The 14,211-nt window shown below is 38.5% G+C and overlaps 1 protein-coding gene across 1 annotated transcript in view; it reads right to left on the reverse strand.

Annotated features, from left to right (window-relative positions):
- LAMA1 (laminin subunit alpha 1) overlaps window positions 1-14,211 on the reverse strand; it is a 100,864-nt gene that overhangs the window by 51,221 nt on the left and 35,432 nt on the right. Inside the window, exons 6-14 of the mRNA XM_042031045.1 lie at window positions 11,837-11,926; window positions 11,238-11,355; window positions 9,963-10,141; window positions 8,374-8,479; window positions 7,718-7,878; window positions 4,710-4,850; window positions 3,568-3,741; window positions 1,894-1,995; window positions 961-1,172 (exon numbers count right to left, since the gene is read on the reverse strand). Coding sequence (XP_041886979.1) covers window positions 961-1,172; window positions 1,894-1,995; window positions 3,568-3,741; window positions 4,710-4,850; window positions 7,718-7,878; window positions 8,374-8,479; window positions 9,963-10,141; window positions 11,238-11,355; window positions 11,837-11,926 — 1,283 coding nt within the window. The remainder of the gene's footprint in view (window positions 1-960; window positions 1,173-1,893; window positions 1,996-3,567; window positions 3,742-4,709; window positions 4,851-7,717; window positions 7,879-8,373; window positions 8,480-9,962; window positions 10,142-11,237; window positions 11,356-11,836; window positions 11,927-14,211) is intronic.

Genomic DNA, 14,211 nt, shown 5'->3' on the forward strand with positions numbered 1-14,211 from the left:
TATTGTTACTAGAAGAGACAATCTTCTCAGCCACAGGTAACATTTTTGTAAGAAATCTTTACAAACATTCCATAAAGATGAACACACTATCCCTAAATGAACATAAATTTCCCCAGAGTGGTGTGGGTGCACAAAGCAAGTCTGGTATCAGTTCCTATTTTATTGACATGAAATGCTAACAAATGACAGAATATTCACAGAATATTTTGAGTTGGAAGGGATAATCAAGTCCAACTCTTAAGTAAATGGCCCATATAAGGATTTGAATCCATAACCTTGGTGTTAATAGCACCATGCTCTAACTAGGAAATGAGGAAGAAAGGCTGTCAGTGAGTCTTAAGGAAATTAAGTAGGTAAATGATGAAACTGATTCCCTTGAGAGCAATACAACTTTATTCCTGTGTCTTGGAGAACAAGTAAAACAAAGATCTATAAGGTCTGACACAGATAGGGCCAATGCTGGACTGAGACTATGGAATGATCAGCTAATCCATTCCAGTTTAATTTTCCTATTAAGTACTCCCTTAGAGATGAATATCAATAACATCTACAAACAAACATCAAAAGAAATTACAATCAATGTCTTTATTGACAGGTTTTCAACAGTCAGTGATGGATTAACTTGCCACATACCCAAATAAGCATACTGTAGAAAGTTCTGGAGACATTTCTCTCTAAAAAAAGCAGCCATTGTAATAAGGCTTTTATGCAGTTATTACTTTAAAGCAGAAGACAACATTTCTGCTATCAGATATCTTAAAAATCAAATGTCCCTTACCCCACACTTCATATGACTGTGTTTTGGGGACAAAGACTGGTCTTAAGAAAATTCAATAAACAACATTTTTTCTAGAAGCTATTAACATTAAACGTCAGGAATACTGCCACTAAGAATCATGATTCATATGCAGAAAAATAATAGAAGTATCTAGATTAACTTGAATATTTTATCTTACTTACCTGTACACAGCCTTTTTGGCAATGTTGTAGTTGGCCCTGATTAGAAGATGGGTCACATTTGCCAGAACAGTCATCAACATTTCCCGGTCTATTGCTTTTTTCGTATTGAACTCGATGAAATTCTCTGATACAAATCTCACTGAATTAGAATACTCCTCATATGGCTGTAATGACAAGCCCGCTGCTCTTGTACTCAGAATCTGCCCATTACCCTGAAATTGAAGGACAAGAGAAAACATTTTCCATATTTGTATGTAAATTTTATTAAGCAATAACATTTAGTGTCAAATACACATCCACGTAACACAGAGGAAGAGGCAATCAAATTAAATTCCTTGCATTAAGAAAAAGTAAGTAAAAGGTCAACATTTTCTATGGCTTCAAGGAAGACCATAATCTAACTCTCTCTCAGTTCAGAGATTTCAGAATTCTTTTGTAAAAGAATGAACTGAATTGCAAAAATCAAACACCACTACCAAACAGAATCTCCTCTCTGCTTTGTTCTATTGCTAAGTACATATTAAGAAATAATGGGCCTGGATTCAATACAGAGCCTTACTTTTTAACTGCAACATAAATCTAGAAAAGTAAGCAATCAGCAAGAACACTCACCTGTTTCTTAAGCATAAGTCTTTCCAGTTTATTGCAGCGAGTTTGTAAACACAGCTTTGTACATTTGGTAATAAGCAACTCACCCATATAGACAGAGATTAAATTCTAGGTATTTAGCATTTAAAACTAGTATTGTACACCTACAATTTGAGACAAATGGATCAGAAAACCAGAGAAATTAGTAGTGACAAAATCTTGGTAGTGACTCTTAAGGGACTTAAAACTGACAAAACTACTACTACAGAAATATTATTTTATTTTCTAACCCCTTTATAGATTCCTAATAATGTCTGAACAGTAACAAGCTGAAAAAAAATCCACCTGAATGATGACATCCACAGTAGACACTATGTCACTGTCCGCACTCTCCATTGGAATGTCATAAGATACCGTATACTTCAAGTCTCCACCAAAAGCTGTGAGCTGAAATGACAAAAAACAAAGTTTTAACAACATGATAACCTCCAGCCAATACAAAGAAATTACATGGATCAGTACAATGTCCAAATTATAAGACAGTTGTAGGCTTACAAATACCACTTTACAGGAAAAGTTTAACATGCCATGAGTGTCAGCACAGGGACAAGATGTAGCTTGCTGCTGTGCAGGTGGTGAGAGCTAGCTCAAGGCTCTACAGGTGATTCAGGTAAGTGCCCTCATTCAGTGAAACACTAACAGGACTCTGAACAGATAGCAGAGGTGTACACTATCATCCTAGCCAAGGGGCACAGCATGTTGGACTTCTTCACATTCTGTATTCCACCTTTCAGGGTCCTTAGCCCCACAGCAGCTGCTGACTACTTCAAAGTAAGTTAACCAACAGTTAGACCTATATTAAATGAGTAAGAAATTAGAATTAGTCAGCCCTCTGCAAAAGCTGCTGCTTAATGTTACACTTCTTGCACTTGTTTTCATTTACTGTGTCACTATACTAATAATAAACAAGGCTGCGTGGGCAGAGAGAGTGGACTGAAAATAATTACAGCTAAGGCTGCAAGGTTCCCCTCTGCTCACCACTGGTGAGGCTGCAGCTGGAGTTCTGACTCCAGTTCTGGGCCTCCCAGTACAAGAGAGAGGCGGACATATGGGAAAGAGTCCAGTAAAGGGCCACTAAAATGGTTAAGAGCCTGAAGCATCTTTCATATGAGGAAAGACCAAGAGCAGCAGGACTGTCCAGCCTACAAAAGGCTCAGGGAGATCTTATCAATATATACAAGCACCTTAAGAGAGGGTGCAAAGAGGATGGAGCTGGGCTCTTTTCAGTGGTGCCCAGTGCCAGGAAAAGAGGCAATGACCACAACCTGAAATACTGGAGACTCCTGCTGAACATCAGGAAACACTTATTGTGAGGGTGCCCAAGAAGTGGCACAGGTTGCTGCTCAGAGAGGCTGTGGAGGCTCCATCCTTGAAGATACTCAGAAGTATCTCCCTGGACATGGTACTGGGTAACCTGCTCTAGGTGTCCCTACTTGAGCAGGGAAACTGGGCAAGATGACCCCCAGAGGTGCCTTCCAACCTCAACTATTCTGTGAGTCTGCTGCAAAAAGGAGGACACCCAGAGCTTTAGCTAGTAAATGGCAAAAATTACAGACTAGTTGGTTGGAAACAGAAGATGGCCAAGAAGCAGGTAAGAGATTTTAATGGTCCAATCTACTGTTATTGGACAAGGCATGAAGGGTGTAAGCTTCAGGACAGGAACCACGTCTATGGGAAATGTGAGCATAGAAGTCAGTTAACAGTCAAGAGAGATTATACTGTGTCGAAGAAAAGCAGAGAAGGAAGTAGGGAGATGGATGAACTCAAAGAGCAAAAAGAGGGTACTGGGAATGTCTGCACAGGAACATTCTGATTTAAAAAGCAGAGATACAGTGAGAAGTTGGTAATACGGGGTTTATGTGTAATCTTTAATTACAGAAACTATATATTCAGAGCAATAGGTTACAGTTAAGACAGAGAAATTACGAAGGAGATTTGACTTCTTAGCTGAGTACTTACTTTATTTCCTAGATATGCCTCAGGTGCTGACCAGTAATAAGTGTGTTTCAGTACTTTCACAGCCTCAGTGTTGTTAATACTTATTTGACGGGGTCCATCAAATTGGCTTCGCTGAGGCTGCACACTCCTTGCTTTGTACAGATCAGTAACAAGCCATCCAGTCATGTCTGAAATCTACAAGGAAGAGTAATAATTTTATTGGAAGTCAGGCAGCTGTGTCACTGAGAAAACATCCACCTCTTCCTGGATATTCATTCAAAGTGATGGATCTAGAACACTTTCTTTAGCCAAGTCTGACACCCAATATATGCAAATATGCCACTTCTGACTAGGATAGTCTCCACCTCTCTATTAGATAGGAGCAAAAATATAATGAGTGTGATTTTCATCCTTCCAACAAAATTAACATTATACTTATGAGTTCCCTGAGACAGAAACACAGAACTTCAAAGGCTTCAAGGCCTATTGTCCCCATTTATAGACAGGTTTGAGCTGGAGGAAAGCAAAAACTACAGTCCCAGAATAGGGAGCAAGATGAGAGAACTTTGTTCTTCTTACAGAGTTTTACTCAATCATCTTAGAATTTCAGTCAATTTTATGTGTTTTCCTCCCTTTTTATTGGCACACAAAAGAGGAGACCAAAGTGTGGCTAGCTCTGCAAAGATACGTAAGGAATTTGGTGGGAAAAGTGTGGCCCCCAAAACCCATAACTCAAGAACCGCCTATTCAGAAGACGGTGATATTTATAAACATTGTTTGCTAAGAAAGAGTAGTGACCATATTGTCAGAGATCCAATAGCCTTGTCCAATAGGTATGAGAGCAAGGAAACAGGTTTGGGTTCATTTCTTCAGCACAAAAAAAAACTTTAACTGAGAAAAAAAATTTGTTTTTCCAGTGCATTATTGCAGCCTCCACTACCCAATGCTTTTGATATTACTGCAAGCCAGCGGGGCCAAAGCCTGCACTGGGATGACTTGCTGACTACCTCAGAGCTGTCCAATGACACTGAAAATCCATTCCTCTGTAAGAAGACACATACCAGAATTTGCAGTTAACTTGGGCACATGTCAAAGAGAAACATAGTACATTTTGCAGCTGTCTGAGGAAAGAATACTAGGTCAGGGACATAACATATAAATACCTGACTGATGGGCCATGTAAGACTGTCACAGACATCAGAAACTCCAAAGCAGAAACACTCTGTGCAGCCCTGAGGATTTCTTTCTTGCAAATTGTAGAATCCTGGTTTACAAAGATCACAGTTTTCACCTTCTACATTTTCCTGTCAAAGGCATATAACATTTGGTTCACATCAGTATTATTATGGTAACAAATATCATGGATTAGGTGGGATTTAGGCATAACAGCATTCAGAAGGTTATAAAAGAAAGCATATTTCAGCACAGCAGGATTATTGAATAAGACTCAGAGCTTAAAACTGAAACTGATTGGAAAAATCCGTCAGAGTTTGCCAGTTCATCAAAATCTAAACAAGCCCTGGCAAAGGTTCTGTCACAGTAAAATTTCTGGGCAATATACACAGACAGGGTTTGAAAAGCTCCTGTCAGCTTGCCAGTCTACTTCTCTTGTAGCTTGACTTTGTAGATTGCTCTGAAGAAAAAATCTCACATTTTCTGAATCCAGATGGATTACCTTTCAGATAGCTCACCAGATAGAATCCAGGAAGTTCGCCCCAGTCTCTTGGAGCTACCACAGCCAGCTTCAAGATAACAGTTTCTCAACCATCTCTCAATATTTACACCATGACACACACTACTGCTGCCACCTCTTCCTGGGAGAGCACCACACATACTTATGATAGCTCACAACTCCTCCTCCAAATATTCTCTGGCTAAGGTCCAGAAACTCCTACTCCAGGAGTAGGTAGAGATACTCCACTCCTTTAGCTCCTTTCAATGGTCTTCTGCCATGCAAATTGGGTAGTAGAGTGTACAGCTACAAACCTCTTTCAACGCAGAATTTACAGGGAAAAAAAAATCCAAAATAGTACACCCAGTATTTTTTTCTTGTAAAATTTGTGCAGCAAATATGTGGCTATTTCTTCAAAAAGTTTAGACAACTGCTGCTGACAAACAAACCAGCAGAGAAAATATTTGATAAATGCCCACAAAGCTGTAATAGCTGATCTCCATGGGCATTTCCACACAGTAAGATGTAGAACACTTCCTATTGCCAGGGTCAAGATTCTCATAATGTCCTAGCTTCATGTTAGAACAAGACCTGGACAGACACCACTCTCCAATCTCAACCTTTGGTTTCCACTATGGGAAAACTCCACTACAAAGGCAAAGAGGACTTTACAGAACACCTCACAAAGTTCCCTGATATATATGGTTAGGACACTAAGACTGCAAGGCATACACCTGCCTTCCTGAGGCCTATACGAGCTCTGCATTGCCATGTGAAATGCAAAGCCTGTGGACCAAATTCTGCTTTCAGAAGCAGTTACCAGGGTGCCTTCACTTCAGCCACAAGAATCCCTCCAGACTGCAAACTTACATCAGATTTGGTCCCATGGAGCAAATTTCAGGCTTACCAGAGAGAAATCTGAGACTTCCAACTGTCTTTTCTTCTGAAACAGTGTTTGGCATGTCAAGTTTACATAAGACCTCTCTAGACAGACAAGTTATGTGTTTTTGTAAGCAAAGTACACTCTGTGTTTGCAAAGCATAATAAAAACTTATGATCTCCAGTTCTGATTCAAAGATTGAGGATGGTTGCTTCTCTTTGTTCGTATGCAAACCTGAGGAAAATATCAGGCAAAGTGCTCCCTGAGATAATGAGATCTTAAAATCTTGGATTTTTACAGAAATAGTATTTGTACGCTCTTTTCAGCTTTTTTATTTCTCAGTCTTCGGGATGCATTTGGATCACACATTTCACTGTCTGTAACATTATATAGACAGAAATTATTTATTTCTTAATGAAAAAAAAATCTTACCCAATGACTAGACCACAAGAGCTGTGTTTCAGGAAGGATCAAATATCACAAAATGTACCGTATAAAAAAGAATAGCTTTTTCTACTGTGTTCACAGAGTCTGCAAAGGCTTAGAAATCCTGTCCCCTTCATTTGATATCTGGAGCACACGGCTTTTCTCCTTTCATCTTCATAGGTGGTCCGCTGACTGGTAATACTCTTTGTGATCTGGCCTAAAAATTCTGTATGCCCACAGCAGCACTGAAAAAAGGCAGTTTCTAGTCCAGTTTATACCAAAATTTTCACTAGTTAGCTGCACTGGCTGATGCAGTGTTACCCTAGCTCAGAATCAGGCATGTATCTCCTTTTTCGTATTTAAACTGGCAACTGGAGAAATTTCATTTTCCCAGACCTGTTATTTATGTAGGTTTGATATTTTGGATCAGATAAATTATGCAAAAGGACTAAATTTTCAGAAGAATTGTCAAACAAACCATGTTATCTTTGGCTCCTGTTCACTATCATATTTGGCAACAAATACATAAACTACTAGCTAACATTTGGTTCAGAAAATTAAGTAACTTCTTTAAATATTAACACAGTTTAGTAATAAAATTCAGTGGAATCTACAGCTGCAAGGCATTTTAAGAGGTTTGGATATTTACCAAAAAATAAAATGCTGCAAAACTGCTCTCTTTTAAAACATTTTTATGGTTTATATTTTGTAATTGAATAATTAAATCATATTTCATACATATGTCTAGTGCAAGTGTTCCAATAGTTCTTTCCAAATGCCTGCTGTTTCTCCACACAAAACAGCTGTATTAAACACAACATTTGTTTAAAAGCAAATCAGTGGCTTTGAAGAGAAATATCAGCTCATTCCTAAAACCAAATCCAGCTAGGCATACTCACTCTCTGTGACTGGCTCACACATGTTCAGGTTTAATTTCATTTTAACGTCAGTCAGGCCCACTATTACAGAAAATGTCGTATCAGTAACATACGGAAGTACTCAACATAAATTACTGTATTTTTCAGTACAGAGAATAATTAGTAGTTTTAAGTTCTAGGTTGTCAGGTGTACACTGTTAATTCTTATAAAGGAAGGGATTTCCCCAGTTAATGAAGTAATTTCACTATTAAAAAGGTGTTTATAAACCAATGCATAGACTCAATTTTGAACAAAAATGGCAGTTTAGTACTCACTTTGCAAAGACAAGGTTCTGTGCATGGATCTTCATTAATGCTACCAATCAGGCTGCAGTTACAGCGCAGGCAGTTTGGGTAGCCCCGATACCCAAATGCACAACGATCACATTTTTCTCCTGCATAACCTTCTCTGCACTGACACTGGCCTGGCCGAGTCACTTGAAGAGCAAAAGTAGAGAAAAAAAAGAAAAATCAGAGCAGGCAATAGGCTGGATTCAGGATGTCCAAATAATTTAGCATTCCTTTTTTATTACACTCCATGTTATATTCCACACAGATACTTGGCATAAGGTCAGTCTCACCACCTATTTTTCATGTTTGAAGTACCAGATGCACAGAAACTGCAGCAAAATGGATTTTGTGACAGCTGTAACAGCATTCACAAACAACAGTGTTAGATCTCAACACCTCACATCGTTTTACACAGTAAGAGCCCACAATCCCCACAGGAGAACACATTCAGGGACGTGACATACCTTAAAACCATAGAACTATGTAACACTTCAGCCTCACCTTCCCAAAGATTTACCAGTGTTTTGAAGCAGTACCTAAAAGGCAGCCATTCACAGGTAGACAGCATTGCCTCAAACTTCACCAACCACAAATCCAGCCACAGTTGAAGTTTAGGGAAAAGGCACTTCCTGCTCCCTTACCGCGCTGCGAGTCAGAATGATGCTCATCTTTAACACAAACAGAACTCAGAGAGCCAAACGGGTCACAGCCACAGGGATAGCACGGGTGATCCTCATAGGGAGAAACCTATAAGATAAAAGTTCTCTGTCAAATTCTCAAGTTATTACCTGGGAAAAGTAAAGTTACATATGTCTCCTGTCTTCAGTCACCAAAACTAAAACAAATAAACACTGGAAAAATGTAATACGGGGCAATAGAAAAAGGGACTAGTCTAGCTTTAGCAAGCAGAAGGATCAGGGGATTACAGCCTTGTAAAAACTTAAATGTGGGAACAAAAGTTGATCTTCAATAGCACAAAGATGTAGTAACTGCTAATGGCTGGAAGCTGAAGTCTGACACATGCAGCATAAATAGACATTTTTTTAAAGTAACAGCAATTAACCACTGTGAAGGTTTGCTAAAAGATATGGAAATGTTTAAGACAAGAGTGGATGCTTTTTGGCAAAGATATTCTGGTTCAAAGAGGAAGGAAATTTAAGAAATCCTTGGCTCTGTGTTCAGTGGAAGGACAGCTTATCTATTAATAAGACTCATTCTGACTTCATGATCTACAAATCTTTGAAATATAAGGCAATGCAAATCATATGGCAAGACTTTTATTTTTTTGCAGGGAAAATTGTCCTTTAAGGTGCTTGAGCTGTAAAGCAATGGTCAGTAATGACCTCTAGATACACATTTAATGGCTATGAGTTGATCGAAGACCTTTCTTCAATGCTTCTTACAGCAACTGTAAGATAGTCTCTGACTCCAATTTACTTCTTTGGATGAGCTGTACCTGCTGTCTAGCCATACTCCTATGGACTCACTCTTGGTCTCTGCACCAATTCATGACAGATTTTTAAAGCATGGGTTTTTTAAAATATGCATGAGCCTACCAAAGTAAGACCATGTGGAGTAGAAATTTAGTTCAGAAAATCTCATTATTCAGAGACCTCTAACACTGCAGTTATATGCAATGTTAAGTTATATAAGTTCATAGGTTTAACTCTGTCAGCCGTATTTTAACAAATGTCTTGTAGAGTTTATGGCTTTTTTCCAAAGAGTGACACTAGAAAGTACACTCAGAGAGGACAAGTTCTACAACGGTCATACCAAGAAGAGCATTTGTTGCAACATCTCATGAGCCAAAGATTCTGATCTTTGAGCCAGGTCCCTTAACACTGGTTGAAATGGGCTGATACAGGATGGTACACAATTTTGGCACTTTGAATACAGTGAAACTTTACTATTGGCACTTTTTAGAGCTTTACCCACAGGAGAAATGGGTTTCATATCAGAACATGTACATTTCCACACTAGGATATTAAGTTTCATCTTTACTTATAATTTTCTTCTCCAACAACTTGACCTGCCCTCCCACACAACTGAACAAGCATTTTGGTTTTTTCTGAAAGTTTTGGTGTCATGCCATTTACAAAAAACCCCTCTGTAGTTCTTAGCTATTCTGCAGCTGATAATAAACCAATATATTAATCACAATCAGCTGAAATAGACGTGATACAATGTTGTAATTCACCAAAACATTAGAATGATATTTACTAAATCTTACTTTGTGTGGTCTAAAATATCCATCAGCACACATTTCACAGTTGATCCCAGTAGTATGTTGAGTACAGTTTAAACAAACACCACCTCCTATATACTGGCCGTGAATATCCATGCTCCTTTTCTGATCTGCAATACTCTGGTTGTAATAACAATCTTCTGCTTTGTTATGACAGTTGCATTCTGAGAAGGAACGGAAAAGACATCCATTTTTTTCTTATTTACACTGTGTAACATTTCCTATAACTCTGACATTTTTCAAAGTTGAAAATGTAAGTACAAGAGACTATCAATTGACCTCAAAAGTGTGCTTTTTCCCTTTAACCATGCCATGTGTTTCATTGGATTTAATACACTACATATCTTAGCAAGCAAGCAAATTTCAAAACCACTGTTATCACTTTAACAGCATCATTTTTATCAGTATTCTGTATAACCTACTAAGACAACCTTGTCAGGACTGTTGTCGACAGTAATGTGTGCAATTAGCAATAACTCTTCCTTCTTTTTCTGTCCCCTGCATTACAGAAGAAAAGTTGCCTAATTCTTCTCTTATTTGTATTATAGACAAAATCGGAGAAGCCAACACAGAAGCACTTAAGTATAAATTTTATTTAGTTTAGAGGATACTTCAGTCCTAACTGTCATAAACAACTACTTTCCAAAGAGTCACATTATGACTTGTGCAAAGACTTCAATTAAACTACTTTTCCATCCAGAACTTTAGATTTTATCTAAAAGTTCTTAATTGTCTGCAGCTTGTGCTATCCATTAGTAATGTGAAGTGAGAAAATGCACCAACTAGCCCTAGAAGCACAGTCAGCCATAGTGGCACAGCCTAAGTCAATCTATCAGACAATCTGAAGTGTAATTGGCCAATAAGGAGCTTCTTTCAAAACATTTGTTATCAGAACAAAGTTCTTCATCTGACAAAATTTATGATCAATCTGTGAAATTTGCATTTCAAGTAGCGAACCAAATGATTGATGCCAATCTGCTAGTTTCTACAGAAGTACAGTAAATCCCAAGTCCCTTTGAAAAAGAGACTCTGGAAGCTGTACTACGACTCCACTAGCCACAAAGTCACACTGAACAGATTATTTAAAACCATCTTAACAGTTATGATTTGAAGTAGGTTCTCCACCTTTGAACAATCCCATGAAGACAGTTAATAGTTTGCGGAATTTCAGGGCAATTAGTACAGATCTTTATGAAAGCAACCTCAAACAAGAAAATAGTAAGACGTCATGAAACTATTTAAATGCCTGTGCATACTTACTCTCACATTTGTTCCCAGCAGAAAGGGTTCCTGGTCTCCATGGTTTCTGGTGGTAGCCTGGACAGCACTTGTTACAGCTCTCTCCACACGTGTTGTGTTCACACTGGCATTGCAATTTCTGAGAATAAAAGATTCACTTTCTTGAAATATTTTTTAATGGATAGTTTAATCAATTTTGCCAAAAGTCTGCCCAGTATCAGCCTTACTCCAAAAAATGGCATGACTCACAAATACCCTACAATTAGCACTGGACTGCTCCACCATGGTACGTCAGCTACTGGGGAATAGCCTTTCCAGAACAGGAGGGGCAAATCTCCTGTGCTGCAAGACCAACTATGTCTTGTACCCCTTGAATTGTTTAAATTCAATGCCAAAGAAGAAGAGTTTACTTCAAGAAAGTTGCACTACAAAATCCAGATATGCTTGCTCTGAAAAAAAAAATAGTAAAAAATTTGTACACATCATAAGATCTCTTTTAGCTTCCTCTTTCTCACTCTCCTCAGGGATTTTTTTTATTTGAATAGGAAAAGTTGTTTTCCTATTAATAATTATCAAATTATCAAATAATTATCATTATCGAATAATGAGATGAAGAATACCTTTGTGATTTCATCCAGAGGGCAGCTTCGAGCATGGCCGTAACAAATACACATGCCACCAACAGAGATGTCCTTTATTGAATAGTAGTACTACAAATAAACAAAGTTGAGAAAGGTATGAATAAAAGACATTTATGTGTATTTACGTCTTCCTGCCCTACTCTGCAAAATAAAATACCAGCATTCAAGTACTCTGTGACTTGAAAAATAAAAGAAATACTCAAAAATATTTGCCATTTGGGGAAACCTTCAATTTTTGCATTTTTTATTTTCCCCACATTTTTCCTTATTGGTAAGAAACAGTGACTTTTAACTTTTAAGTAAGTACGTAAAATACCTCAGCTTCAGGAAAGACCACCAAATGTGACCTCAGTCAAAATGTACTCGCAAAAAAAAAAAAAAAAATCCTTTTTTCACTTTACAAGAATCCATAAAACATAAGAAATTGCCATATTTTAGTGTCGGTCTGGGGACTAAGAGTACGCTTCCTTAAAATGGGAACTCTCCCTCCCTTAAAACCACTTTGCACACTGACTTCCAGACCAGATCTTTCCTCTACTGTGTAGCCAGTCAAATATTCTATCCAAACTCTTAGTTTAAAAAGTGTGGATACAGCAGAATACTATCCATTAATATTGCCAGGTGGTGAGCAAAAACAACATAAATAAGGAAAGGATTTAATTTTCAAGGCAAAGAAGAGGCAGGAAATGACCATCTGGGTTCAGTTACAGCTGCAATATCAACATGGTTGGCCTGTTTGTATCCTGGGAAGTATGTACTACAGGGGAATGAAAAAGAAATTCTTTTTGAGGATACTTCTAAGGGAATAGTTCAAGGCTCTCAGACCTAGCAACACTAATGTCAGCTGGTTCAGGAAGAGGAGGTAGCCCTGGGTGGTCAGACATGCTGACTCCTGGACTGTTATTTCTTTGAAGGCTCTTGGAGTTGGAGGAAACTATCTTCTTTGATTTCATACTTTTTTTTTTAATGGTTTTAAATTTCTTATGTTCAGTAATTTGGGAGGATTTTTAATGTTATGGGCTTGAACTACAAAAACCATTCAGGGACTTGTCATGAACAGTAAGTCCTTAACTATAAAGAAGGAGGTTCAGGCTGAGAAAGGAGGACAAAAGCAGAATTTAATTTCTCACTGCATTGCCTGTATCATCTCCTTTGTCTTATTTTCTGACAGTGTACGGCTCACGGCAGCTGTGTGCAGCTTGAAGTTGAATGAGAGACCAGGGATAATCAAATGGTACAGACAGAAATAAATAAAAGGAACACAGAAATAAAGGTGCTGTTGAACACTCAGAATCTGAATTGGCCATTTTTCAAGACTACATACAGGAAACAAAATGTAATTGGTATCAACAACCGTAGCAAAGTCTTCAAAGCCAACAAAAACAGCATCCAGAAAGCTGGAAGTCATCATCTTTGTTGTAGCTTGTTGCACAGCAAAGTGAGACTCAAGGTGATACATCAGGATTTGGGAACCCTGGCCAATATGTGTCGTTTTTCATGCAAAACTGCACTAAGCAATGGTAGGTGGAGAAGTACTAAGCCCTGGATTGCACACTGTGTATGTTACAAAACCAGTGGCAATGCTCATCCTCCAAATTCTTGTTTGCCAGCTGTATGTTTGCGTGCTTCCATGTCGAACCTTTCTTTTTGGGGTGTATGTCTTGATATGCCTACACTATCAATAGATCTAAATATCAACCAGTCTGCCTTATGGGAACATCTCGCCTGCTCAGGCTGTGCATTTCCCTACTGCCAGCAAGGCACAGCTGGTGCAGCTGTCCAATCCTCTGGTCTTGCAGTCTCCATGCTAGCAATTCCCATGTCAGACAGAAAATGCAAACCATCCAGATTTTATACTTTAAAATGCTGCAGTTGAATGGTCACCTCCATGATCAAGATAAGGGTGGGGTTGTCTTGAAAGTACCCACCAATCCCTGACCAAGTTCCTTTCTGCCTTCTGTACTCAGCCATCCAGACAACGCAAGGATTGCCTGTATCACAGAAGCCACAAACTGCAAGAATCCTGTTGCTGCACAAGGAAGAGTTGCCTGCAGATGTTATTCAGGAAAAAGAGCTACAAAGGAAAGGAAGGAGGAAACACTTTTCATGTTCCCCTGTCCTCATCAGAAAGCCTACCCTCATAGAAGAACTTAAACCCCTCTGAAGTATTAGCCTATGAGTCTTGGGCAAATTAAGGTGGTCAAAATGGCAAGATACAAAGCAGAAATCCTGCAGAACTGTTAGTGAAGGTAGACTTCCAATATTGAATTTATGTGAGAATCTGAAGAAATCAGCCTAAGTGCTTGGGGCCTCAGTTTCCCCAGTTTCAATATCAAATCTGGAAATTAGTTAAT

The sequence above is a fragment of the Corvus kubaryi genome, unplaced genomic scaffold (genome assembly GCF_017639235.1).
Source record: "Corvus kubaryi isolate FWS band 111438036 unplaced genomic scaffold, C.kubaryi_AGA036_p1.0 132, whole genome shotgun sequence".
Lineage (NCBI taxonomy): Eukaryota > Metazoa > Chordata > Aves > Passeriformes > Corvidae > Corvus > Corvus kubaryi.